The sequence below is a fragment of the Trachurus trachurus genome (assembly GCF_905171665.1).
Source record: "Trachurus trachurus genome assembly, chromosome: 12".
Classification (NCBI taxonomy): Eukaryota; Metazoa; Chordata; class Actinopteri; order Carangiformes; family Carangidae; genus Trachurus; species Trachurus trachurus.
The window spans coordinates 26648982-26676605 of NC_139908.1; the positions used below are offsets into that span (position 1 = coordinate 26648982).

Here is a 27624-nt window from a genome sequence, read left to right on the forward strand (position 1 = left end):
TCAAAAGCCTGCCTGGAACGCAGCATTAGCCAAAACGACCGGATCGCTTACTTCTGCTTCAAGTAAAAATAAGAGTAGGCTAAGTAGTAAGAGTACATTTCTTATTTTTCACATCAATTAATTACTATAATTTAAGGACCTTTTAACTCTTGTTTCTGAGAATTAACTCTTTGAAACCACCTGCACTGATGTGCTTGCTATTAGGGGTTAGGATTAGGGTTTCCTTCTTTGACAAACATAGCTTGTGAGTACTTTTCAGCCTTCCTAGAAATTAACTCGAGTAAAAGTAAAAATATTTGTCTTGGAAATGTATTCAAGTAAGAGTAATAAGTACCAAAGAAATCTAATACTCAAGTAAAGTACAAATCCTCTGGATATGTGCTTAAGTACAGTACTCAAGTAAATTTACTCCGTTACTGTCCACCACTGACCTGCACAATGGCAAACACACACCTACACAAAACCCATATCTACTGTACTTCAATTACTAACACTGCAAGAAAAACTAGACCTATGAGTCATAATACAGGAGTGGCAATATACAATTTTGATAGAAAACCTCAATATTTTATTCTTGAAAAAAAAAAAAAAAAACTTGTCAAAAGCCAGTATAAAACAATGTATAAAATGCCTCTGACTGGGCATATAGTCAATCAGATTTTAGGGGTGGCCTGTGCCACCCAAGGCCAGTCCTTGAACAAGGCACTGGTTCCAGGTGTCTTCACATATCAATTCCTGACGCCTGATGGAGAAAGTCATTCATTTTGTTACCAATATTTCATAATTGGTAGGCTATCCTACCAGAGGCCTGTACGACAAAATAGAAGTTAAGGTTATCAAGGTAACCAGGTTTAACTAGTTTTCAGTCCAACGCTTTACAGTCTATGGCATGGGTCGTTTTTCAGGTCGACTATTGTATGAAATTGTCTTTCATATTAAACTGTACACCTGTTTGTGCATTGGATACTAAGCCATTCACATAATACACAGGTTCATATATTCATGTTTTTATGTTAAACGTGTACAGGTAGGAATACAGTGGTTGCCCCTATACCATTTATAAAGGGTTTCCATGGAGTTTTTCCTCAGTCGATGTGAGGGTCTAAGGACAGAGGATGTTGTTACGATGCCATGTAAAGCCCTTTGAGACAAACTGTTTGTAAAAACGGGCTATACAAATAAAATTGCCTTGCCTTGCCTTGCCTTATAAACAGACCTTGTTAACTGATACCAATGCCAATAATCATGCAGACAAGCTACTCAAATTAACGTTTTTTATTTGAAATAAAAAACGTTCAATCATGCCTATGGGCAACTTAAGAGTCACTAATAAACCCAATGCACATGACTCTGGACTGTGTGAGGAAGATGGAGAACCTGAAGAGAACCCATAGGCACAGGGAGAATATGTAAACTGGAAACAGAAGAAAACAAGCACACAGAAAAGCCCCAGGTCCTGGAATTTAACCCAGAACCTAAATTTCATTTTAGGCATTTCAGTTGAAAGGCTCTGACACAGCCTCTACAGCAGTAAACAGCAGCAGACCAACCCAAATACAGGCTGGTGAACACAGTAGCAGCTGGAGAAGCTAATATTTTACCGAGGGGGTGGTGGAGACCCAACACAGAGCTAAAAAGAGGAAAGACTGAATTAGATTCCTCTGCTGCAACACGACTCCAGTGGGATAACGCCACTGCTCTGTAAGCAGCTACTTGGTAACATGATCACAACCACTTCACTGGGAGGAATTATGTTTAGGCTGTGAATCTGTCAGACTGTTGTGGAGCTCTTCTTCTGCTTAGAGGTTCTGAATGCAGCTTAAAGGGATATTTTAATATTTTAGCAAATTATCCCATTGCCATAATCCCTATAGTTTTATAATAACCGAACGTTACGAGACTGAGTTTTCGAGGAAAATGCGTAACTAGAACCACATCACAGACACGGCTGCTGGGCAGAGTGACTTCAAAAGTGCAAGTAGCTCTGAGTATTTGCTTCATATGTCGTAATGTTACATAATTATACATTATCATTTCATGTTTCATGAGTTTGATGGGGAAAGACGGAAATACCTTATGCCTCCGTAGCGTTAGCTGAGCAGCTTGTACTGTATCTCTGCCCTGCCGATCGAAAAAAAGCTTGCAACGACAATTAAAGGTAACAAACCTAAGACTATAGGGATTATGGCAATGAGCAAATTTGCCAAAATGTTGAAATATCACTCAAAAGAAAGAAAACCGACTCTAAGATCAAACTTTTACTGGAATTTTAATGTGCATATGAATTTATAACAGGTTTCTGAGTTTTCACTGTTTGTATCACATTATGAAAATGTTGATATATAAGATTCAGGAATAGTCTTCTTCAGTTCGTGGCACAAGTGAATGCCTGATAACCTCTGACCGCTCGTGCTTCCTCCATCAGGTCCTCAGGACTTCTGTGCCAGCAGTGTGCTCAGTTTGATCTTCCCGTCCATAGAGGCTGTCAGGCAGGTGCCACAGTCCACTGCAGAGCACCAGTCAGCTGTCACTACAGGAGCTTTGTGGCCACCCAGCGACAGCACACTCTCCAGGGCTGGTTCCCCATTGGTCAACTGGAAGAGGGAGAGGACAGGGGTTAGCAAATAAATCAATCAAAATAATCTATTAAAATATTAATTTAATTCATATAGAAAACATACACACTGTTGAGTAAAACAAATATAATTAAAAAAAAACTAAACACAACAACTTAAGAAACAATTTTCTATAAATAAAAAGAGTAAAATAGATAAATAAATAAATAAATGACACTAAAAAGACACTACATATAAAGCTAGTTACTACTGTTATAATAATGTTTATAAGAGTTGAATTGACAGCAACTAGACTTGTGACTTGTAAGAGGTTTAAGAAATCACGTGAGATTTGCACTGACACAGGAAGAGCAGTGAACTGAGACACTGGGAGCTTCCGCTACAAACAAGCTTAAAATATAGACTTATTTCATTTTTTTCAGAACTATTTCTCATGTTGCGGCTTCAATACAAGAGGGACATTACAGACGAGCAGTATGGAGGTATTTGGATGTTTTTTGGTGTGTCTTTTGGACGAAGAAAGTTGGTATCCATTCACAACCATTATATGGACAAATACTGCTGCACGGCCCCCCCATAACTCAGAGAAGGCACGGAGGACTCTGAAAATTCTCACAGCTCTTAGTCGACATGAGGGTGAGTAGATAATGAGTGAAATTTGAATTTTGGGTGAACTATCCCTTTAAATAACTATGAAGTAAATGACTAAGAAACATCACAGACATTGATATGATTTTAATAGTAATGATAAATTAAAATATTCAGATAAGAGTTTCCACGTGTAAATATAAATAAAAGCTATACATAAATAATAATTGAAAAAGCTTTGATAATAACTGTCATGACTGTATGAGAGGTGGACTGATGATGAGGGTGAAGATGAAGGGTACTTACTCTGTATATGAGGCCTCCTGAGCTGGAACAGGTGAGGACATGTTGTCCTTCAGAGTCGAAGGCAAAGAGTCGACCCCGAGGAACTTGAACCTGAACAGAAGTCGATGCGTCATTCCATTTATTCATACTCTCACCTCATTTTCTACTACAGGATTTATTTCTTGTTACCACATTACATAGTACTATACAGATAAAGATGCTGACTAATCACTGTTTTTATTTCTTCAATATTTTCTACATGATTCCAAACCAAGTCAAAATTTATCTTGGTCAGAAGAAGTAAATAAGACATGAGCTGTGAAGCTGTCTGTGAGGTAGAGCACCTATTTCCATAACACTACTTACCTGTTTGTATCCACTGTAACCTGACAGTACGAAGGGCCCGGTGGCGTCCTGAGGTAAAACCTGCTCTGACTGCTTCACCCCACATCGATGGATGTTCCACTGGATGAACTGAACACACACACACACACACACACACACACACACACACACACACACACACACACACACACACACACACACACACATTGAGTATATGGCAGATACAGAGTTCCCACTGTGAGTCAAAGTGTCATTTCTGTCCCCCTCACTCTCTGAGGCAACACCAATGCTTTTGGTGCCATTATTCACTCACATTGTGGTTTTCTCACCACAGCTACAATGCAGATACGCAGCCATTACATGATCCAGCTGTTGTGAGTATTTACTGCAAATGTGCTGCCAATTTGATGCAGATGTTTTGAATTTGCAGTGTGTTTGAGTATTTCCATGTTTTTTTCTTAAAGGGATATTTCAACATTTTGGCAAATTCGCCTACTGCCATAATCCTTATAGTCTTAGGAGTAGGTTTGTTACCTTTAATTGTCGGTGCAAGCTGTTATCTAGATCAGCGGGGCAGAGACGTGAGCTGCTCAGATAATGCAACGGAGGCGCACTACGTTTCCCTCATCAAACTAAATACACAATCCAACAACTCCAAAATGCTCTTGTGGACAAGTTGTGACCTGCACATTCACCACGCTATGAAATAAAAATGTATAATTATGTAACATTACGACACATGAAGCTAACACTTGGAATTGACCCTTCGCGTAAGCCCCGCCCCCTTGGTTACTGTTGCTACGGCGGGCAAGCTTTCACTCCCAGCCATGCTCCTGGCAGTATTTGGTATCGATTTCAAAGGAAATATCAGCAAATTTCTGGATAAACTGTTCTGAGATAATAGAGAGAGGAAGTCACAAAGATCATTTAGAGTTTTCAGTGACGTGACTCGCGCAGGAGGATAAAACATCTGTTCAACGACACGACTGGACAATGTACAGAGCAGCAGTAAGAGCCGGTAATTTTACCGTCTATCAACCCACGAAGACTTAGGTCATCTCACTGGTCATGAAACGTTGTCAAACTGCAAGTTTTTGGGCGATTGTGAACCACATACAGCTTTCGCTGCTGTTTTTTTTCTCCGCTGTATCAGTCAGTGAAAGCAGTCCCTGCCTGGAGGATCCCTCGCCTGAAAGCCCAGGTAAAAGCCCTAAAAGTACAGCTGTCATTTCGGAGGTGAACATATGGTTATCCCCATATTTACACTTGCTCAAGTCGAAAAAAAAAGTTGGCTCGTATCTGAACATCTCTATATTGCTGCTGCTGCTGCCGCCGCCGCCGTAGTAGCAGCAGCAGCAACAACATCCTTCTCTACAAACAAATGTTTTTCGTCCTAGTCTCAAAATGTGTCCACAAAAGCAAACGTAATGACTCACTGCGGAAAGCTTGCCAGGCCTATAGTTACGGTTGCTAACATAGGATTGGACAATAGCCGTTTGTGGGAGGAGTTGGCGAAGGGTCAATTACTTGCCCTTTTGAAGTCACTCTGCCAAGCAGTCGTATCTGGAATGTAGTTCTAGTTACGCATTTGCCTCAAAAACAGCTCTGTCTGGTAACGTGTTATTATTTCATAGCGTGGTGAATGTGCAGGTCATAACTTGTCCACCAGAGCGTTTTGGAGTTGTTGGATTGTGTATTTGATGAGTTAAATGAGGGAAAGACGGAAATACTGCGGGCCATGCAGAGCTAACATCTCTGCCCCGCCGATCTAAAAACAGCTTGCACCGACAATTAAAGGTAACAAACCTACTCCTAAAACTATAGGGATTATGACAATGGGCCAATTTGCCAAGATGTTGAAATATCCCTTTAAGTTGCTGTGTTGAACTCTCCTGGCCACCATGATGTCCCTGTAAAATAACAGTGAAGTACTGCTCCACTGACTTCAGAGCAGGTTTTGCTGCAAGATAGCAAGGCATTGACAATGCACCTGACCACACCTCATTTGAAGGACTGCCCCCACCCAGCCTCTCTGCCTCCTTCTCTTCGTTTAAAGGGATAGTTCACCCAAAATTTAAATTTCCGTCTTGTATTGAAGCCCCGAAATGCGAAATTGTCCTGAAAAAAATTAAATATGTCTATATTTCAAGCTTGTTTGTAGCGGAAGCTCCTCGAAGCTCCTCTTCCCGGTTCGTCAAATTTGGACAAACCAGGGTCTGTCCTCTTCCTAGCTCGTCCAAATTTGACGAACCGGGAAGAGGAGCTTTGAGAAGCTTCTGCTACAAAACAAGCTTGAAATATAGACTTATTTAATTTTTTTCGGGACAATTTCGCATTTCGGGGCTTCAATACAAGACGGACATTACATACGAGCAGCATGGAGGTATTTGGATGTTTTTTGGTGTGTCTTTTTGTTACGAAGACAGTTGGTATCCATTTGCAACCGTCATATGGACATGCACTGCTACGCCGAGACCCCCTGTAACTCAGAGAAGACACGGAGGACTCTGAAACTTCTCCCAGCCCTTAGTCTACATGAGGGTGATTAGATAATGAGTGAAATTTCACTTTTGGGTGAACTATCCCTTTAATATGAACTCTCTTTCCTCAGGATCCCCTGGTACAGCCTTCTCTTCCAACACCCAGCCCCCTCTTTATCCTTCTCTTCCCCTTATACCCCCACCGGACTGTAGGGCATAACTCCTCCACAGGGCTCTGGATGTTTATTCATTTATTTATTTTCTCTCTCTCATGTTGTCCCTTCTTCTTTGTGTATATGTATCTTGTTTGCTGCCTTCTTGGCCAGGCCTTGCTTGGAAAAGAGATTTTCTTTTTTTTTATCTCAAGCAACCTGCCTGGTAAAATAAAGGTAAAAGAAAAAAAGAGCAACACATCCACAGATCACAAAAATCACTTATTCACCAATGCCCCCACCCACTTTCTCTCTCTGTCCTACTCCAACTCTCACTCTCTGAAAAACATGGCTTCCTCACAGATCACAGTGCTAACCACTGAGGAACTTCTCTTTAGCTGCTAAATATAGAAATGTAAATGTAACACACACCCACACACACAGGTTCACTCATTCCAGTCCAAGTTTTAAAACATATTTTTCATTTCATTTCATTCTGTTTATAATGTATTTTAAATACACACACACCTTCCCATCCTCTCCGATGCTGAAGACGGTGTTTTCGTCGTAGCTGAACTCCACGCTGTAGACTTCTCCGTCGTGAGCTCTCCAGCTCATAGCGCTCTCATAGCGCTGCATATCTACACCAGAGACAGACGGAGGATTCAGTGCTGAACAGTTCATGTGGAAATGCTACAGAAAGACATGTACACAACTCCACATCACTCTACAACTCTGAACTGATTCAAATACTCAGTCCTGATTCCACTCTGCTGTGCAGAATGAAACTCTGTGGGAAGTTAGTTCATCACAAATCTAAGTGTTGTCACGTTGTTACTTTGAGCTCTGGTATCAGACCATCTGTTGTCACAATGTATTAGTGATTAATCTGATATAGTAAACAGATGTGGACTCGGCCGTGTCCCTGATGAAGATTAAACAAACTGACCAAACAGTCTGATGACTCCGTCAGCAGCTCCGGTCACCAGCAGGTTCCCGTTGTGGTTGAAGGCCGTGCAATTAATGGCTACTGGTTCAGGTTCTAAAGAGAACTGAAGCTGAGAGACAGAGAACAGCGATTACAATACAGACATAGGAAATACAGTCTTTGATCACATTAAAAATCGCTAAAACTTTCAAATAAACTAAGAAACAATCATAAAGATTGAGGATAAGGAAACATTTAAAAGCACAAGAAGAGGAAAAGTCTGAAATTCTATTTCTAGGTCAGTAATTAAATTGACCGACTGAAGTTCTGTGTACCTATAGTGAGGTGTTTCCTCAGGTCAGATCCTGAAACATGCACATGACACTCAGGTGGACTGTTCCTCAGGTTTCTGGCAGATCATCGCTTAAAGGGATAGTTCAACATTTTGGAAAATTGGCCCATTTCCATAATCTCTATAGTCATAGCAGTAGGTTCGTTACCTTTAATTGTCGGTGCAAGCTGTTTTTAGAATGGCGGAGCAGAGCCGTGAGCTGCTCAGAGCTACACTACGGAGGCTCATGGGATTTCTTGGTTTCCCTCATCAAACTCATCAAATACACAATCCAACAACTCCAAAACGCTCTGGTGGACAAGTTGTGACCTGCACATTCACCACGCTATGAGATAATAACAGAACGTTACCAGACAGAGTTGTTTTAGAGGCAAATGCAGAGACTGTTTGCTGAAAAACTGTCCCTGAAGGCAACGCGCATCAGCTGTTTTGCATGAATTTACCTCTAAAACAACTCTGTCACATTTTGGAGTTGTTGGATTGTGTATTTGATGAGTTTGATGAGGGAAACCAAGAAATCCCATTAACCTCCATAGTGTAGCTCTGAGCAGCTCACGGCTCTGCTTCACCGTTCTGAAAATAACTTGCACCGACAATTAAAGGTTATGAACCTACTGCTATGACTATAGAGAATATGGCAATGAGCCAATTTGCCAAAATGTTGAACTATCCCTTTAAGTACAACCATGACAGTGGAAAAAGGGCTTCAAACTAAATGATAGTTTGGAGTCTCAGCATCAAACCATGATGAGACTTTAAAGGTTTCTTAAGGACAGCGCATGGACTCACACTTCATTAGAAATTCAATACATCAGGCTTAGATCCCAGAGAGACCGCAAAACAGCCTCATTGCTGATACACAAATTGCAAAATAAACAACACAAGACTACAATCAGCAGATGTCTGGTCAGGGAAGGCACTGCTGTGGTGTCATCAGAGGACGAGCGGAGTTCCTAAACCACTTACCAAGAAGCAAAACGAGGACAAACATATGGTAACTGAGAAACACCAGTGTTTGCCATCTCTGTCCTGTATACAGCAAGAGCAGCATGATAGATCTCCATACCGGTGTGGAGAGGGACTCATTTACACCACAACTCTTTGCAAAGTACCTGCTTTGCTAAATAAGAATGACTGAACCAGCTGCTTAACTACCTGCTGTTTGACAGTCTTGGTGTCCCAGAGCAGCAACTGTCCAGACACAGGTATAGGAAGTCGAGGGCCAGACTCCGCACTTCCAGATCGACCAAGAGCCGCCGCCGAACACACAAAGGATGAGCCGCTGGGACTGCAGGCTAGAGATAAGATACTGAGAGACAGAGAAAACACACATTATTATCTGACTGTGGAGTTCAACAAACAATATAATTCGATTGGTTAGTGAAATGTATTGCCTGCCATATTCCCTGCTGATGAATTGCATTAACTCTAGTGATGCTCTAACTTTTTATCTAGTGCCATCAGACAGCACCAAAATCCAAAATGTCACAATTGATTGTCACTGCAACATTTGGTGAAAACTGTTAGCAGGATGACTGCAAATGTCCAAAATAACCACTGCTACAATCCACTTAAAGGAGACATATTCTGCCCCTTTCCCACAAATTAAAATAGTTCCCAGGTGTCTTAAAGACATGTCTGTGACATGCTTTGGTCAAAATCCCCCAAGGATCAAACATCACAGCTCTTTTCATCCTCTCTAAACAGCCCTGTTCACAACGGCTGGTTTCAGTACCTGTCCCTTTAAATGCAAATGAACCACTGCTTGCCCCGCCCCTTCTACTGGTACCAGGTAGGGGTGGGGTTATGCAAATTCAAAAACTAGTTACATGACTGGAAGACAACTGAGGGAACAGCTCGTAAAACCACATGGATTTCAAGTAGGGAGCCTGAAATTACAGATTGTTTGTCAGTTCTCACATTTTGGGGGCCAGAAGACAAGGCAAACACACAAATATATGTTAAAGAGCCTTCAAAAAGTAATATTTCCATAATATGTCCCCTTTAAATGATTTTATAAAGCAATATTAGCTGTGTGTGCTAACATAACCCCCTTGGAATAAAGCACAAACAGAATAAGGGCCTGTGTGTTTTCCATCATCAGCTCCACTGGACCGTTCTACATCCAGTGCAGTCACTTTGTACAGTACCGTGGGTGAGTTTCATCAATGTTCATCTCATAAAGATTCTTCTTGGCATCGGTATCATACAGCCGCACTGTGCCAACGCCACTGCCTAGCAACAACTAACACACACACACACACACACACACACACACACACACACACACACACACACACACACACACACACACACACACACACACACACACACACACACACACACACACACACACACACACACACACACACACACACACACACAGGGAGAGAGAAAGAAAAAGAGTGGAATTTAATTTGATTTTTTTTTTTTTTCATTAGCCTAACTGGAGATTTATACTGGCCCTCACTATGACCTACTACCCAAGTCTCCACTCTGAATAGATGTGGTCATGCAGGGTCTTGATGATGGAAGCTAATTCCACACAATGTGACTGTGGGACACGTCACAGAAACTTTCAGGTGTCTGTGACAGGGTAGTTCAGAATATTTCCTGTCTCTCTTTGAACTATCTTGTCCATTAAAGGCAAAAAGCCCCTAAAAAATATATATGAAAAAAAAAGAATATTTCAAATTTGCCAACTGAGACTGGACCAATATTTTTACCCTGTGATTTACTTTGTGTTTACACATCCAGTTCTACATTGTATTGCATATGTTTTTTTGTCTTGGATTTTTATGTTTATACTAAGGTACAAGATTTGCTCAAGCATGCTACTGAAATCATGCTTGATAACACAACAGAAGAATCACTCACTTTACTAATCAGGTTATTCTCTAAGATAAGAATTTCATCAATGACTAAAAGTGATCATGTAAATGCAGCAATAGATAAAAGAGGATGTGCATGCACTATTCTACCCCTTATATATAAATAGAAACATGACTGATACTGACAAACCATGGTGTGTAACTTCTGCTGCAAATCGAAAACTATATGAGATACATCCAGTGGTTTGTCCACATGTTCTACCTTTACTGTCTCTATATACTGACTTCATGTTCTTACCAGTCTGTCAGGTTTGGTGGCCCACTCCAGAGACAGCAGAGGAGACTTGGACATGATGGTGGCTTTAGTCTGTATGATGGGGTTGAATGACCACACCTGATGAAGATAAAGGAGGAGGAAGACTTTAACGTATGTTTAAGTTAGTTGAACATGCATTTGTTGTATTTTTTTTTTCCTATGTCCATGTAACCTGATCAGAAAATGATAAGAGATTCACCTTTACAACTCCATCTACATCCAAACTGGCAACCCGGCGACCAGAACAGTCAACCCTGAAAGAGAAGAAGATCAGTTTTTGTTTTGCTACCACAGGTTCACTCAGGTCCAGCTGTACTTAAAGGACAATTCCAAGCGAATTCAACTCGGGGGTGTATTTTCCTATCATTTTAGGTCTAAAAGAATGAATCTGAAGATTTTCTGTTTAATTGCTCCTGTTTTACGGTAGTTGTGTCTGTCCCCGCATCGCCACGGCAGCAATGAATGGGAGTGGATGTAAGTTCCGCTGCTTAGGCTGTTTACATCCCTCAAAGCCGCAATTTTTTTTCCACAGACAGCGTCAGATGGCGACTCAAACATGCACCCAGAATTTTATTTACTTCAAGCAAGCTGACATGTTTGTAAAACTAGATCTAATTCAAAGTCTGGCGGAGTCTCCCGGAGACCCAAGTTGCCATGCTCGGTGTGTTCAGGTGCAGTGGGAAAGCTCCCGTTTGTGTCATAAACACAGGAATATCAACTCTTGACTTGCTTCAAGTAAAAAAAAACTTCTCGGCGCATGTTTGAGTAACTACCTGACGCTGTCTGTGGAAAAACATTGCGGCTTTGAGGGATGTAAACAGCCTAAGCAGCGGAACTTGCATCTGCTCCCATTCATTGCTGCCGTGGTGATGCGGGGACAGACACAACTACCGCAAAACAGGAGACATTAAACTGAAAATCTTCAGATTCCTTCTTTTAGACCTATAATGTTAAGAAAATACATCCCGAGTTGAATTTGCCCGGAATTGTCCTTCAACATCTGGATTCTCTCAGATAAATAAGTGAGGTCGGTCAGTGGGAGTGCTGCTGACAGACCTGCAGTGCATGATGGAGGAGTGGTGCTCTCCGTATTCCTCCTGGCTGAGTTTGATGAAGGGCTGTTCTGCAGACAGACCTCCCCCCTCTGCTCCTCCTCCACAGCTCCTGCTGCTGCTGGAGGAGGCAGATTCAGGAGGTTCACTGTAGCACTCTGCAGGAGGCTCCCCCTCTCCAGGCTCGCCCTTCTTCTCTGGTGTCTGAGGGCAACACATGGAAGCATACAGTTAGGCCACACATACGCATAACTGGGTATTTGAGCCACAAAACTAAATTTCCCCCTCTGTGATTTCAAAAATAACATTGTTCACACCAGATTGTTTAAAAAAAAAAAACCTCTTCATTTGCACAAACCTGATTCATGAATATGCCATTAAGAGCGACTATGAGCATGTCAACCCTATAGGTAGCAGTGTAACGAGAAGCCATGCTAGCCAATAAGAATACTAGAAAAAACACAACAACAACAGTGAATGACACGAGTTACTTCCTGTTTCTTCCAAGATGTCAGCAAAGATCTATTAATGCTGCAAGTCGGAACTCGGATCTCTCCGATCTCCGACTTGAAGAAGTGCAATCGAACGCCACCTCAAGACTTGGCGAAGTCGCAGAAAAAATCTACCCCGACTTCGCCCAGAATCAGTTGTCTGACGTCACACAACAATCTGCCTCTGTGCAGAGGCACACCGTCAACGTCATCATCATCAATTAAAATGCATTAAAATGCCAAAAAGTATTACAACGTTATTTTTAAGATAGTTATTCTGTTGAGTTTTAAACTGGGAAAGATCAGTGTTTCGACTTGTCTCGAACGCAGCATAAGTCCCCATAAGGCCTTCAAAGTTATTGGGCTGCATGGCGTCTGTCTGACTTCCCATTTCTCCGACCATACATTTCTATATTTTTCCATCCATTAGTCCAACCTCCCATTTCTCCGACTTAAAGGACAATTCCAGGCGAATTCAACTCGGGGGTGTATTTTCCTATCATTTTAGGTCTAAAAGAAGGAATCTGAAGATTTTCAGTTTAATTGCTCCTGTTTTGCAGTAGTTGTGTCTGTCCCCGCATCGCCACGGCAGCAATGAATGGGAGCGGATGCAAGTTCCGCTGCTTAGGCTGTTTACATCCCTCAAAGCCGCAATTTTTCCCACATTTTTCAAACATGCACCGAGATGTTTATTTACTTCAAGCAAGCCGACATGTTTGTAAAACTAGATCTAATTCAAAGTCTCCCAGAGTCTCGCGCGAGACCCAAGTTGCCGTGCTCGGTGTGTTCAGGTGCAGTGGGAGCTACCGTTTGTGTCATAAACACAGGAATATCAACTCTTTACTTGCTTCAAGTAAAAAAAACTTCTGGGTGCATGTTTGAGTGGCCATCTGACGCTGTCTGTGGAAAAACATTGCGGCTTTGAGGGATGTAAACAGCCTAAGCAGCGGAACTTGCATCCGCTCCCATTGATTGCTGCCGTGGCGATGCGGGGACAGACACAACTACCGCAAAACAGGAGACATTAAAGTGAAAATCTTCAGATTCCTTCTTTTAGACCTAAAATGATAGGAACATACACCCCCGAGTTGAATTTGCCTGGAATTGTCCTTTAAGTAACCATAACCCTAGAATAAGTCCCATTAATGGTTAGTCAGAGAAATGGGCAGTCGGACTTTTGGGCGGTCGGACTGACGTATTCTCCCCAAGTTATTGTCGCTACACACATTCGCTATAGTGTAACCTACAGTGTAGCCTCAGACACAAAGCCTTTAGCATTAGCATTCTTTTCTAAGAGTGGCATTTTATCTTCTTGTCCAGCTCTTGGCAAGAAAATGGATTCTTTTGCAAAATGTCAAACGATCATTTTAATTAAACAAAACAGGGATAAGACTGAGTCACCAAACAGGTCTGATGGCTGAATGTCAACAGAATCCCTCTTCAGGTACCTGCTGTGGTGGTTTAGAGAAAAGCTCCTTCCTCTCTTTCTCATGGTCCTGGATTCTCTTGTGTCTGGGATGTGACACCTGATTCGTTGACTGGTTTGTCGACTGCTGGGACTGAGAGATGGAAGATTCACTGCTTGGTGCCTGGCTGGCAACAAGCTTCGCCTCCTTAGGTTGGACCGTGTCTTTTGACTTTGCAGGCTGGGGAAGACAAATTACTTTTAAATACAGAAGATCTGAGTGAAGAGACCATCAAAAAAAGGGTTTCCATGGAGTTTTTCCTCAGTCGATGTGAGGGTCTAAGGACAGAGGATGTTGTTACGATGCCATGTAAAGCCCTTTGAAACAAACTGTTTGTAAAAACGGGCTATACAAATAAAATTGCCTTGCCTTGCCTTGCCAATGTAGAAACACAACAGAAAAATCTGAATTGTCCTTTACCAGTATATAGAAACACCAATGACTGATGAACATGATAGCCTCCTAAACATTAAAGGGATAGTAGCATTTTTTTTAAAAGTGGGGTTGTATGATCTACAAATAGCCCCTAAGTACTTTAATTGCAGTAGAAGACTCTCTACACTCCTCCCGTTAGCAACGCCAGCCCATAGCCCTGCCCAGAGATTTACAACATACAGTGTTGTGAACAGACCCAAAGAAACGGCCTATTTTCGCAGCCTAAAAGAGGTTTTACCTGAAAAAAAAACACAGTTCCATTGTTTGCTATAATATAATTTTTTCCAGCCCCTCAAAGTGCAGGAAAAATGCAGTTTTTATTTGGACCTAACCAACTGCTGAACGGCGGGCACTAACCCTGGGCGGAGGGATACGTGAGTTGGTTAGCTCCAAATAAAAACTGCGTTTTTGCTGGAAAAAATTATATTATAGCGAACAATGGAACTGTGTATTTTTTTCAGGTAAAACCTCTTTTAGGCCGCAAAAATAGGCCGTTTCTTTGGGTCTGTTCACAACAATGTATGTTGTAAATCTCTGGGCAGGGCTATGGGCTGGCGTTGCTAACGGGAGGAGTGCAGAGAGTCTTCTACTGCAATTAAAGTACTTAGGGGCTATTTGTAGATCATACAACCCCACTTTAAAAAAATGCTACTATCCCTTTAAGTCAAAAGATCTTGATCGCCCCCTGGTGGCTGGCTGCTGCACGGGTCATTAGCCCCGCCCCCTTTATGCTAGCAGATAGAATATAAGCCTAAGTAGCAAAAGAACATATCAAAAGTATTTTCCAAGAGTTAAGATTGTTTTCAATGACCAACAGCTATGATTGGCTAACAACTGAGTGAAGAAGCCATATAGGCGGGACCTCGACAGCATGGCTCCACCCCTGATCATTACTGTACAGACTCTGGCTCCAAATACCTTGGAGTGCAACATGGTGCCATCTGTTTCCAGATTATTTTTGGTTTATTTTTGTGAAGGGAAGTGGAGACGGATCATCCATCTTTACATGGAGTCATTCAAATAAATGCTATAAAGCCACAACGTCTGGAGGCAAAATGTTGTGTTGTTGGTGATAATGTGACACATACAGAAATAGCTCAATCAGACCAGCCAATGAATAGGGTACATCGGTTCTCACGGATTTAGAATTTCTCGTTCATTTTCTCTTCCTGATGTCATTGATCAATGGTAACGTAACGTTCTAAATCCTCTTTCACATCAGACTAGTAAATGATCCGTAGCGCTGAACTTTTCCTGACTTTGTATTTGTACAGAGAAGTTGGGGATTTTCCCATTAACTTCAACACAACACACTCCAGAACACTGACCGCTGATCTGACAACTGTTTTTTCCAACTGTCCAATCAACTTCCAGGGAAGTTCAGTTGACTCTTTTCACCTGAGTAGTTGGCGGGTCCTTCCGGCTCACCACCCCTTGGTTTGGTGAAGACCCTGCAGCAGGATGAGGTGGTTTCCCTGGTGTGCGTCGGCCCTGTGGTAGGAATGTGGAGAAGAAGTTTCTGGAAGGAGTGGTGGTGGTGCTGACTGTTCGCTGGCTTGACACCAAGTCCCTAAAAGGGGGGGAAGCAAGAACCAAGGGTGAACACGTTTTACCACAAAACTACTAAATGAGACCAAAACAAATCCAAGCTGTAATGAAGACAAGATCCTACCCACAAACCCACAAGGCAAAGATATGGAGTGTTACCTTTTGCAATGCAATGCTTACTGTATGTGAATGTCCTACACTTGAATGTCATAATATCAAGTATAAAAACCTAATTCGTCTGTATTTTGCAACTAATCTTTAGGCTTCAGACCTGCTCTTGTCCATTCGCCTCGTCATTAGCCAGCTTTCCATCAGAATGTGGCACTAATACAGTTTTCTGAACATTAGTTGTTTCGTCACAATGAACAACCAGCAGAAGAGAGAGCACAGCCAGACAAATACAGACCGTCCAGTATTTTACGGTCTAAAAAAAATGGGCAGATTGAAAAAAAAATCTGATGTTCCCCTTTTCTTCTTCAGTAGTACAGGTGTTTCAGTGGATGTTTAACTTGTATGTTTCAGTTTGAAGTTTTCCTGGCGAGGCCACCCTGGTGTTTTACACACAGTAAAATGAAAATGAAGATAAAATGTAGACGGAAGCACAACCACCGATTCTACTGACACAACTACTGGTACTCAGAAGTGAAAGTGTCAAGTACAAAGCATGTCCTTTGCTGCAAGTTGATCCACATCTCTACTTCCCCTCCACAGATACTCTGGTGGTCTTGGTTTTTGGCATCCCTGAGTGCTGAGACAGCAAAAGCTTTAATAACTTACAGGTATGATGTCACTTAGCCTTAAACAATCCTTCATTTCGTTCAGCTTGATGGATCAGGGTTCCTACAGCTTAAGCCAAGTTAAATTTAAGACTTTTTAAGACTTTTTTAAAGCCACTTGAAATTAAATTTAAGACCGACTTCATGATAAACACAAATGCAGAAAAAAGAAAAAAAAACACCACATCAATTACATAGGGTTAGGGACAATTTTACCCACTTCCAAGGTAAAGTGGCTGCTACATGAACATTGGATTGTGTCTCTTTCCAGCTGTCCTTTCAAAATAAATGCATAAAAAGTCCGGAAATAAAAAAAAAACACTGACTCGGGAGCTGGTGGCGGTGAGAGATTTAGCGTTGACGGCCGCCACTAACTTCTCTATGTCGGAATGTTACCAATTATTTTCAGATTTGAGACTAATTACAACCATAAAATCCCACTTATCATGTGTTAAAATTTTTAAGACTTTTGAAAAATTGATTTAAGATATTTTAATGCCAATTAAGGCCTTGTTTTTAGATTAATTATAATAATGCCTTTTAAGACTTTTTAAGGATCCGTAAGAACCCTGTGGATTATGGCCTTTGTAGCACAACATTTCTATTGGTCCAACAATATGATTTATTTGTTCTTTTTTTTTCAGGTATCGGTTTTCACTTCTTCTTGTCTTAACAATATTTCCTATTGTGCCAGTCCTGTGAAGTAAAACCTGCATGTTTTATGCTGCTGCTTTGGAAGCTGCCAGATGATTTTATTTCATTTCAAATATGTATGATGTATATTTTCTGGTTATGTTGCTTCTTCACAAGGAAATAATTGTGTTTCCAATATTTCCTATAGGAAACATACAATATAAGGCCAGGATACTTTGAAGCCTCTTTAAACAGAATCTTCGAAGAACAATCTGCCCATGTTACAACTTGGGGTCATTATTTAAAAGCACAAACAGTACTAATTAAACTGCTATGCTGATGATATTAAATTCTATATGGTAAGTTGATACTGATAGAAAGGATATACAATATAAATGTGTTTCTTTAATGCCGTATCTTTGTCCTCCTGTGCTTTAGAATTTCTACTCAACTATCATGATGAAAGTGTAACAGGCTTTCAACAGAGCTTCAAAGATTATTAGATTAAATTAACCCCCAGGTCTTTTCTGCCCAGAGTACAATTATAATCACCACAGCTCACACTGCTGCCCAGACAGTTCTCTCTGGATAGAAATAATTGCCCTACACTGAACATTACAGCAGGCTGACACACTGCTGTAGTAGTGTGTGGATAGTAGATGACGTTAGCAAGCTCATCCAGTCCTGTTTTTACCATCTAAGAAACAGCTCCATTAACTGGACCACTTTAGACCTCCAGAGATGCCAAAATGACTGTAGATAACCTTGTATCCTGCAGACTACACTACTGTATTGTTCCTCTGACTGACAATGTAGAAGGTTTAAAACGCCTCAGCCGGAACAAAGGAACACAATGTGCAATGGATTTTTTCTTTATTTCCATTTGTTTTGGCTCTAACTGGGAATGATTAGATGAAAACTAACTCTTATATAATATAACTCATTGTATTTAAGTGTGTCATGAGTTTTCCGTGCACATAAAAATCAAAGGTTTCCACTGCAAACACATTGATTCAGTTGTTAAAAAGAAAGATGTTTTCACACCTTAAAGTCTGAACCAAGGTTGGTGTTTTTCCTACATTGTCTACATTTGATCCAGTTGGTTCTGGTTACACTCTGCTTTAATGCGAGCGCACAAAAGAACTTGTTATGACATTCTGACATCCTGTCCACTTGGCATTGCTTTAGTTTGATCCGGACTAAGACCACATCTTTTGGTCGGGCCACATTTCAGGGCTTTGGTCTGGACTAAAGACCTGGAGGAGCTTTCACGCCCGTAAATTTAGCTCGGATCAAACCAAACAAGGTCGGTGTGAAAGCCCCTTCAAACAAATGAAGGTGGATTTAAGGACAATAAGCTAAATAACTGATTATAACACAATAAGGGTACCAAATGAGGATACATAGTCAAAATTATTGTAATTTTTTATCCTTGTTTGTTTTGCATGTTCAACATTTTGGCAAATTGGCCCATTGCCATAATCACTATAGTTTTAGCAGTAGGTTTGTTACCTTTAATTGTCGGTGCAAGCTGTTTTTAGAACGGCGGAGCAGAGCGGCGAGCTGCTTAGAGCTACGCTACGGAGGTTAATGGGATTTCTTGGTTTCCCTCATCAAACTCATCAAATACACAATCCAACAACTCCAAAACACTCTGGTGGACAAGTTGTGACCTGCACATTCACCACGCTATGAGATAATAACAGAACGTTACCAGACAGAGTTGTTTTCGAGGCAAATGCAGAGACTGCTTGTCGAAAAACTGCCCCCGACAGGAACATGCATCAGCGGTTTTGCATGAATTTACCTCTAAAACAACTCTGTCTGGTAACGTTCCATTATTATTTCATTGCGTGGTGAATGTGCAGGTCACAACTTGTCCACCAGAGCGTTGTGGAGTTGTTGGATTGTGTATTTGATGAGTTTGATGAGAGAAACCAAGAAATTCCATTAGCCTCCGTAGAGTAGCTCTGAGCAGCTCACAGCTCTGCTCCGCCGTTCTAAAAACAGCTTGCACCAACAACTAAATGTAATGAACCTACTGCTAAGACTACAAGGATTATGACAATGGGCCAATTTGCCAAAATGTTGAACTATCCCTTTAAGAAAGCACTGAAAAGTAAGTAAAATTGCTGCACTTTAAACTAAAACCACTTTTAGCATTACTACACTGGTATTTACTGGAATCTAGATTTCAGACAACCCAGTTTACAGTGGTATTTTTTTTTTTTAAATGGATCGAACTGACAAGAAACAACAATTCATCAGGTGAATTGTTTATTTGGCAACATCAACTGCATCACAGCACACAGTACGTAACAGCATAAATATAATACCATTAACAATAAGTTAGTTAAAAGCCTTTTAAATATATATTTTATACGAATGAACACATAATAAATCTACAGTTTTATCTGCTTCAAAGTGCCTGATTCATTCTTCCAAAAGTGACTGTGGGATAAAGATACGAGGTTTCTCAACAACAACCTGTTAAAATCTAAAAAAAAAAAAAAAAACCTCACATTTGTCCCGTCCCTCATCATCAAAATCTAACTCTCTATTCTTCTTACTATGTTCTACAGAACAGCATGGATCTTCATTTAACAATGAATTCTTATTGCACGGTTACCTTGTTCTGAAAATTCAGACATACAACTCTGAACTCAAATGATCACTGTAACATTACCAACCATCGTTCAGCAGGTGGTTGTCCCCCGCTCTAAAATCAGCTAAGAAAAAGGTTTGATTCCAAACCACAATTGACGTTTCAAATAAAATACCAGGAAAACAAATGCAGTCAGTCAAGGCAGTGAGGTCAAATTGAAAAAAGAGGCGAGCACACTGAAACACTTACATCAGAAATGTGCGGGTTCTTTGATTGGTGGTAAAAAACAAACAACAAAAACCTACTTTACCTTTAACTAACTACCAGGAAGGAAAGCAATAAACTGCAAGGCAGACAGAAATGTTAAAAGAAAGTTAAAAGACTACTTTGATAGAGGATGGAAGATAGCTGCCATCTGTAATGGCCAACACAACAAAGTCTGTGATGTAAGTGCTTTAACTCGGAAAACAGAAATCACATACCTGACGATCATTGTGACACACTACTTGTTTTCAAAGTATAAGGTAAATAACATTTCCATGTGGGGTGCACAGAGGGAGTCCGTTGTGAACTTTCAGTCCAATAAATAACTTTGGTTAAAAGCAGATGTTGTTGGCTGTCTTGTAAAGACTCGACACAACAAACATGTAAATAAAAAAAAAAATGAACAGAATGGCAGCCATCTTTGTTGTAGTCAGTCATAAGTAAAGACAATGATGTTAGTGTCTCACAGCTCAGTGTCTCCCAGTCGGTCCATGTTCTGAACATAGGCAGGCAGTTTGTGGTGGACCATTTCATCTGTGTCTCTCTGGTCCCGACTCTCGGTCTGCAGGGCAAACAGCTGGACGGGAGGGGACAAGACAGAGGGGTCAATATCATCCGTCCATCCACTAAAGCACATGTGTCAAACTCAAGGCCTGCGGGCCAGATCATTTTATGTGGCCCGTGAGTGCTTAATTATGTCCAATTATCTTCGGCCCGCATAATAATATCTAATTATGGCCCGCCGGTATGTTGCAAGTACCACTAAAACTACAAATCCCACAATGCACTGTTAGTGCACGTCTATCAGGGGGCCGCGAGCGCAAGTCCTTGTCCCACTTGTTAATAAGCACCAGCAAACTGATCCTCTGTTGTCAATTGAGAGGGTGATCGACAATGTGCTTTTTTTTTCTTGCCGTTATGAAACACACAGCACACAGCAGAGTTCCTCTGACAGCTCCTCTGTGGAGCTGCAGGTGAACACTGGGGAACGCTGGAGAACACAGTACCGTACTTTTTTTCTTTTCTTTTTTTCTAGCAGTGCCGTTGTTAGAGGTGATGCACACGCAGACGTCCCTTTACGTTTGTCGTCTGACCGTCTGACACTGGACTGCGCTGCATAACTGTCACATACGTCTAACTTCCTGCTGAGAAACGAATGACTGATATGACTGAAGGCACGAGTGTTGTCTGCACGTGTCGTCAAGCCCCCATAAGTTGACACATAGAAGTTAAAAAAATCGATATTAATTAGTCAAAGTTCTTGATAGTAGTTAATGGTTAATCATGTGCATCCCTAATTAGAAATGACTATGGAAAGCTGCAGATAGAGCCATTAGAAATGAATGCAACTGATTTTTTATTTATTTATATCTAATGATTATTGTTGTTTTCTATGCAATAACTTACAAGCTCTATTAGTTTTAGGCACTAAAGGTTTGACTTTTTACAAATATCATGCAACTTCTTAAATAGTTTTTTTAGCTTAACAGCTAACAGAGTGAGTGAGTGAGTGAGTGAGTGAGTGAGTGAGTGAGTGAGTGAGTGAGTGAGTGAGTGAGTGAGTGAGTGAGTGAGTGAGTGAGTGGTAAGGTTTCACCATGATTGGTTGGCCTGTCAGGTGTTGCCTCTTTTGGTGGCACTTTTCAGAGCTTTTAATAAAAACACAGGAACAAAACCACTGCAACATTTTTTTTCTTCTCACCAGCTGTCGGAGTTGTTCATTCTCCTCCGTCAGACTCGTCGTCTTCTGGACTTCTGCATCGAAACTCAACAGGACAGGCTGAGGTGGAAAACAGTTAAAGACTGGAAACCAGCAGAGGCAGGGTTGAAATGAAACAACACACACAGTGGACCAGCATCATATTCTCTAGAGTTCCAGACATGCATTACAGCACCTTCACTGTGACATTCAGCTGTGTTCTTGTACGTAAACTCCACAAGTGAAGGATATGCATACACTGGAAGAGCACTGACAGGAAGTTGTGGAGAGAAACCAGGAAGGTGTCGGCCCACTGGCGGGAGAAGTACGGAGAGAAGGCGGGGTTCTGCTCGGGGGTGGGGATGAACGGCAGGATAAACCAATCGCGCCATTCGGCCTGACCCTGCAGCTCCATCGCCTGCCTCTGGAAGAACTCCTGAGTCTTCTCCAGGTTTCCTTTCTGGAGAGAGGGGAGGATGGAGGAAAGGTTTTACCACAGCTGTTCTAACTAGGGATGGGCATTTCGAATAATTTTCTAACCGAGTATCCTAACCTTGTCGTAACCGGGTAACCGAATACTGTAATAAAAAACACATTTATGCCGCGGCTGCCTCGGAGGAGAAAACTTTTTTTTATATCATTAGCGGTGCTTATTCTTAAAGTACCTTTATTCATTAGTCCACACTACATTTTAGTGCCTACGCTCCTCTCTGCCTCGCATCGTTTCAGGAAATAACTGGGAAGGTTTCAGAATGTTTGTAAACTGAAAGCATATTTTCTAACAGACTTGATGACACCTGTCGTCTCCCTCCCGACGGCGTACACCGAGGGAACCACCACAGATTATTGTAAAAGGTTTGAAAGTCTGAGGCTCGATCCCAAAACGCTTTTACACAGCAGAAAATCACGTTGCTTGATCCGAACATAGACTGTAAAAAGAATGGACGTAGCGTCCGTGACGTCACCCATTGGTTTGGAGGAGTCTGTTTTGTGCCGCTACTACGGGGGTTTGAGCCGCGCCATGTTGGATTCTACTTGCCATATTTGGAGCGGTGCGGCGGTTGGCCGGCCGAGAGCCCGCCCACTGGCCTCGTAGCAGCGGTCGCCGGACCTGTCACTCAACGGTTCTGCTCCCTAATTGGCCAGAACTTTAAACCTAATAACAGTAAAACGGTAGAGTTTAAAAAAAATTCACCCCCCTCAGAGTGTGTGCGGGGGTAGAAACTATCGGTTGAGACCAAAAAAATGAAATGTACCAGGCTGTAAATATGTTTTTTTAAGCTGTAAAATCGGCTATTTTAACATGGGGCTCGATTGGAGTTGCTCCCTTCTGGAGCCAGCCCCCAGCGACAGCCGGGGGGATTGCAGCTTTTTGAACGCGGAAGTGAGCTTCACTTCTCAGACCGACAACTGCCCCCTTGGATCCGAAACTGTTTAACACTACAAAAAGCCGAACCATGGCATGATAATGAAGTTTGATCCGACACTAGACTGCGCTCTAACGTGCCGTTTTTTAAAACCTAGGTTAAAGGGACAACGAGGAGTTTCTATTTGGTTATAAAAAAGTCTCACATTAATGTGGATGAATCTACGTTACCCACACTTGTTAATGGGCCCTTTTTCGATAAATATATCGTTTTGTCTCTATCATTATTTTGTTATTATTAGTGGTGGTGGAAATGCTGGGCGAGCCGACCAGCGTTTCTTTACTTTCGGTTTCATGGCGAGTCATGAGAATAACGTCGCCGAATCGCTCTTTATGGTCGGAACTACGAAAGTATGTGATCGTCTTCCAACCTCTGACTTTAATTCTTAATGAATGAAAACATGAGTCTGTCTTGCACCGGTCAAAGAATTTCACGGTGCGCGGAGGCTCATAAATGTAGTGTGAAAACACTTTGCTTTTCCAAAACTCCTCGTTGTCCCTTTAACCGGATAATAAATTCATAACCGGATAGCAGATTGCCTACTCGGGTACCCGGGTACTCGGGTAACCGTGCACATCCTTAGTTCTAACAGCAGTACCATCTGTTTCAGTCCTCCACTGGATGGTACCTGAATGGTGTTGATGACGTAGTATCTGTACAGGCTGGTCCTCAGCTTGTTGACGGTGGATCTGTAGATGTCCTCCAGTCTGCAGAACAGACGTCTGTCCAGGTAGAGCCAGTACTCCTTCAGACCGTACAGGTCGAAGTTCTGGATGAAGTGCTGCAGCTGGTCGATGATCTTATCCACCTGCAGAGAGAGGAACGTTTGAAAAGAACCTGCCTCTAAAACATGCTGGTCTTTGATTAGAGAGAACAACCATGGAGACCATGTTGTCCTCTGTGGTCGTCAGTACCCTGAAGCCTTTCTCCTTGTCCACTTTGATCTCGCTGTCCAAGTGTTTCAGCGTGCTGGTAAAGCCTCGGTAGACCAGATACTCCCTCACGTGTTCGTCTGTCCTCTCCACAGCTGACCCCATGGTGACCTCTGACCCTGCAAGGCACAATATAGAAACAGATGATATAGTTTTTCAACCAATCAGTTCTCAGATTATCTACTAGTGTTCAGAACCTTTGCTCCAGAATCTGCTCTGGTGAATCTATTTACTTTGATTTTCTTTGATAGGTGTGTGGATCTTGACTGAAGTCCACCTGTGGCAAACTGCCCTGATCACATCAAGGCCTTTTCACACCGGGGACGTGGGAAATAAACGACACGATGCAAAATATTCGGCGGTGAATATTTTGCAATAAAACCATTCACACCGGCGGCGATTATGCGAATGTGCGACGATTATAAACCAAAGTTTTGCTTTGCGCCGTCGGGTGGTTCTTCACCTCCATGACAGGTCTTAAATCCGTTCAACACAGCTACTTGTTAATTATCCCGCACATACAACACCCACTGTGCCACTGTGGTCTTGTTACCAACTTCACTTTATCCAACACAGCAGCTCACTGTCTGCTCAATATCTGATCCATATCTGCAGGGCCGTTGCTAGGAATTCTGGGCCCCCTTAAAGAATACTAAAGTGGGCCCCTGACTTTTCCACTTTTTTTCTTAGACTACGTATGTACTATCATTTTTTTATTTAGTCTACTTTGTTTTGATGCTAATGCAGCATTACTATGAGTATTAGTCAGGGTCTTATGCAGAATAATTCAGTCATACAAAGATTAGACTCTTTGTAAAGTTTGTGTCCCTTGTTAAACAAGACCAGGTAGACTGTATATAAAAAGAGATAGTGAGAAGGTGGTCAGAGCAAAGACACTATTGCTTAAAGAGACACAGGTTGTTTACATTGTTGTGATGGTGTTGTGACGTGGGGATTGTGACGTACCTCCTTTTCACGCTACATGATTGGCTGATGCGTTTATTCGCCCGGCGAAAGCTCAGAAAAATCAGCCTCGCTGCAGAAAAAAATTACCTCACATTTTCGCGACATAACTAAGGCTGACCCAAAAAATTCGAAGCTTCGTTCGTTGCCATGGTAATCGATCATGAAAGTCCGTGATCGATTATTTTTTTTCCCTTTTTGACACCGGTTCTACATTAAAATGAGGAGGCTACTTGGCATCCTGGAAACCTGCCTGATTTTGGAGATATGCAGTGTTTGTTTGCCATTACTTACATTATTTCCGCTCGCCCCCCGTCAGACGTTACAATCGCGCACCCCAGCTTCGATTAAAATCGATTTTATGTCCGCGAAGCTTCGATTATCAAAATATGATAATCGGGTCAGCCGTAGACATAACATTTGCGGTTGGTGTGAAAGGACTCAGTCACAACTTAATCCCTGCCAGAGGGGTTTGTACTGAATTAAAGATCCAAACCATGTTGATTGAGTTTTCCACACTACTCTAGTCAAGACTCACATCAAGGAAAGTCAAAGCAAACAGATAAATCAGATCAAAGTCTGGAGTCACATCAAAGCATGAAGTAAATGAGAGAACCCAGCTGTTGATTTTTAGTAAATTGACAATATTTCTATAAAACCTTGTTTTAAGTGTAGACTGATGGTGAATTAATCCCTTTACAGCTAAATCTATACAAAACTGAATGCATCTAAGGATTTTCTGAAGCCCTGCATGTCCAGAGATCCATGAGGACAGTAATAGATTTCATCCCTCATTGACAACAGTGTACTACTGTGTCTCGGTGCAGCGTGATGCATCTTCCTACTGCATCTAGTAGTGTCCTTTAATGGGCATTTGTAGCTCATACAACCCTACTTCAAAAAAGCTGAACTATCCCTTTAAGAATATGGCTGGTGACTGGTTTGTCGGCCTCACACCAAACAACTTCAAGTAATTTCACTGTGACAGATACATTTCCAGTGTTGGAATAAAAATCTGAAGTTTTGCTAGAGTTGCAGGTTCACCTCACTGTCTGACTGCTTTTCTTCAAACATGTTAAATATTATCCTAACTTTATGGTTTTGGCAATTGCAGATGTACCATTTGATGGCACTTGCTCCTGCAGCAAAATGATAGTGAGTATGGCGGAAACTGTGAATCATTTGATGTGAGGCAGACAGAATTGCAGAATGGACAGAATGGAATTGGACACAAGGAAGATCATTTCAAAATAAAACAGGAAATCATAGTCTAAAAGGTCATTTGTGGGGCAGAACATGACAATCTCAGTAACTCAAGTAGCCTATATAAAATAATGAAAATAAGTAAAATTTGAGGCACCATGGGAAATGATGGGAATAATCTCAAATGGATCTGGTCTTGTCAACATTGACCCTCAAGACTAAACTCTTTTTTTTCCCCTCAAGACTAAACACTGTGATGCCAGCAGTCACAGTGGGTGACGTCATCCACAAGTAGAACATTCAAAGTTCTGACACTGAATCTGTTGCAGCTGCACTACAACTATGTAGGCTATCTATAGCTAATAGGTCCTATACCCCAATGCACCTACCGTACTGCAGGCCCATAGCACGTTTTTTGCGGAACTTATATCAGTTACATAACAATATGCACCTTTAATTTTGTGCACAGTAATGCAATTTTAAATGTAATATTGTGCTTGCACTGATGTTACAGTTGTTCTTGCACAGGTTGTGTTTCTGCTGTTTTAGTGTCGACAACACGGTTTTAGCAGAGGTGTTTGAACGTTTCATGTGGCATTTAATGACTTACTGAATTTTGTTGTGAGGGTTACTTAGCTGAAGCTTTCTACTAAACCTACTGCACGGAGTTGACGGTGACACCTCAGTTAACACCAAACATTCGTGTCGTCGTCGTCAGTGAGTTCGCATTTCCGCTACTTGTGTTAAATATGACGTGACACAAACCGCCGGTTGCTCGTTATTTCCCGCCGTGGTGTTTTTGTCACAGTCTGTACCGACCTGTCTCTGTCTCCCGTGTTGTAATAACGGACGTGAATCACATTCGGTGGTGAATACGCGGCTCACCGTGCTCCTCCATCGCGGCTCTCACCGTACCTAGGCTACTACCTACCTCTGTGGACGGCCAGTCCCCGGTTCAGGTGGCTCGGTGCCGCAGGGACGGTCAGCTTCTAACCGGCGGAGACACGGTGGAGGTTGTAGAGAGCCGGGGAGAGCTGCAGCTGCTCGCTCACCGTCTGAATCAAGTCCAATGTAAAGTATGTACAACAACAACAAAGAGCGGTCTCTCTTCCTGTTGTGTTTTCCTCATGACAGTCATGTGACGAGCTCATGTCATGTGACGTAGCAGCGTCGCAGCGACCACACAGCGCCCCGTCTGTTTTCACCATAGACTGTAAAAACATCCAGTCAGTGCCAATCATAGACTGTAAAAAGAAGGTGCCAATGTTAGGCTACTA

The 27624-nt window shown here is 41.8% G+C and overlaps 2 protein-coding genes across 3 annotated transcripts in view; both read right to left on the minus strand.

The window, feature by feature from the left end:
* The window catches only part of thap1 (THAP domain containing, apoptosis associated protein 1), a 38073-nt gene extending 14944 nt beyond the window's left edge, over nucleotides 1-23129 (minus strand). The window contains exon 1 of the mRNA XM_083983813.1: nucleotides 23126-23129. The gene's annotated coding sequence lies outside the window, so the exon portion shown is untranslated. The remainder of the gene's footprint in view (nucleotides 1-23125) is intronic.
* wdr91 (WD repeat domain 91) lies at nucleotides 2281-27486 on the minus strand. 2 transcript variants are annotated; one of them, XM_083983758.1, is made up of 18 exons: nucleotides 27289-27486; nucleotides 24164-24292; nucleotides 23878-24057; nucleotides 22075-22282; nucleotides 21826-21908; nucleotides 20591-20700; nucleotides 15696-15867; nucleotides 13845-14042; nucleotides 11910-12109; nucleotides 11053-11107; nucleotides 10836-10931; nucleotides 9857-9951; nucleotides 8862-9015; nucleotides 7376-7484; nucleotides 6955-7067; nucleotides 3816-3923; nucleotides 3471-3560; nucleotides 2281-2594 (listed from the first exon to the last, which is right to left on the minus strand). In XM_083983758.1, exons 2-18 carry the CDS (start codon nucleotides 24284-24286, stop codon nucleotides 2430-2432), a joined length of 2259 nt encoding a protein of 752 aa, XP_083839884.1. In that variant the 5' UTR covers nucleotides 24287-24292; nucleotides 27289-27486; the 3' UTR covers nucleotides 2281-2429. The 2 variants fall into 2 exon arrangements, with proteins under 2 accessions (XP_083839884.1, XP_083839883.1); XM_083983757.1 differs by having other exon boundaries at nucleotides 24164-24300; nucleotides 27279-27475.
* Nucleotides 27487-27624: the final 138 nt, after the last annotated feature.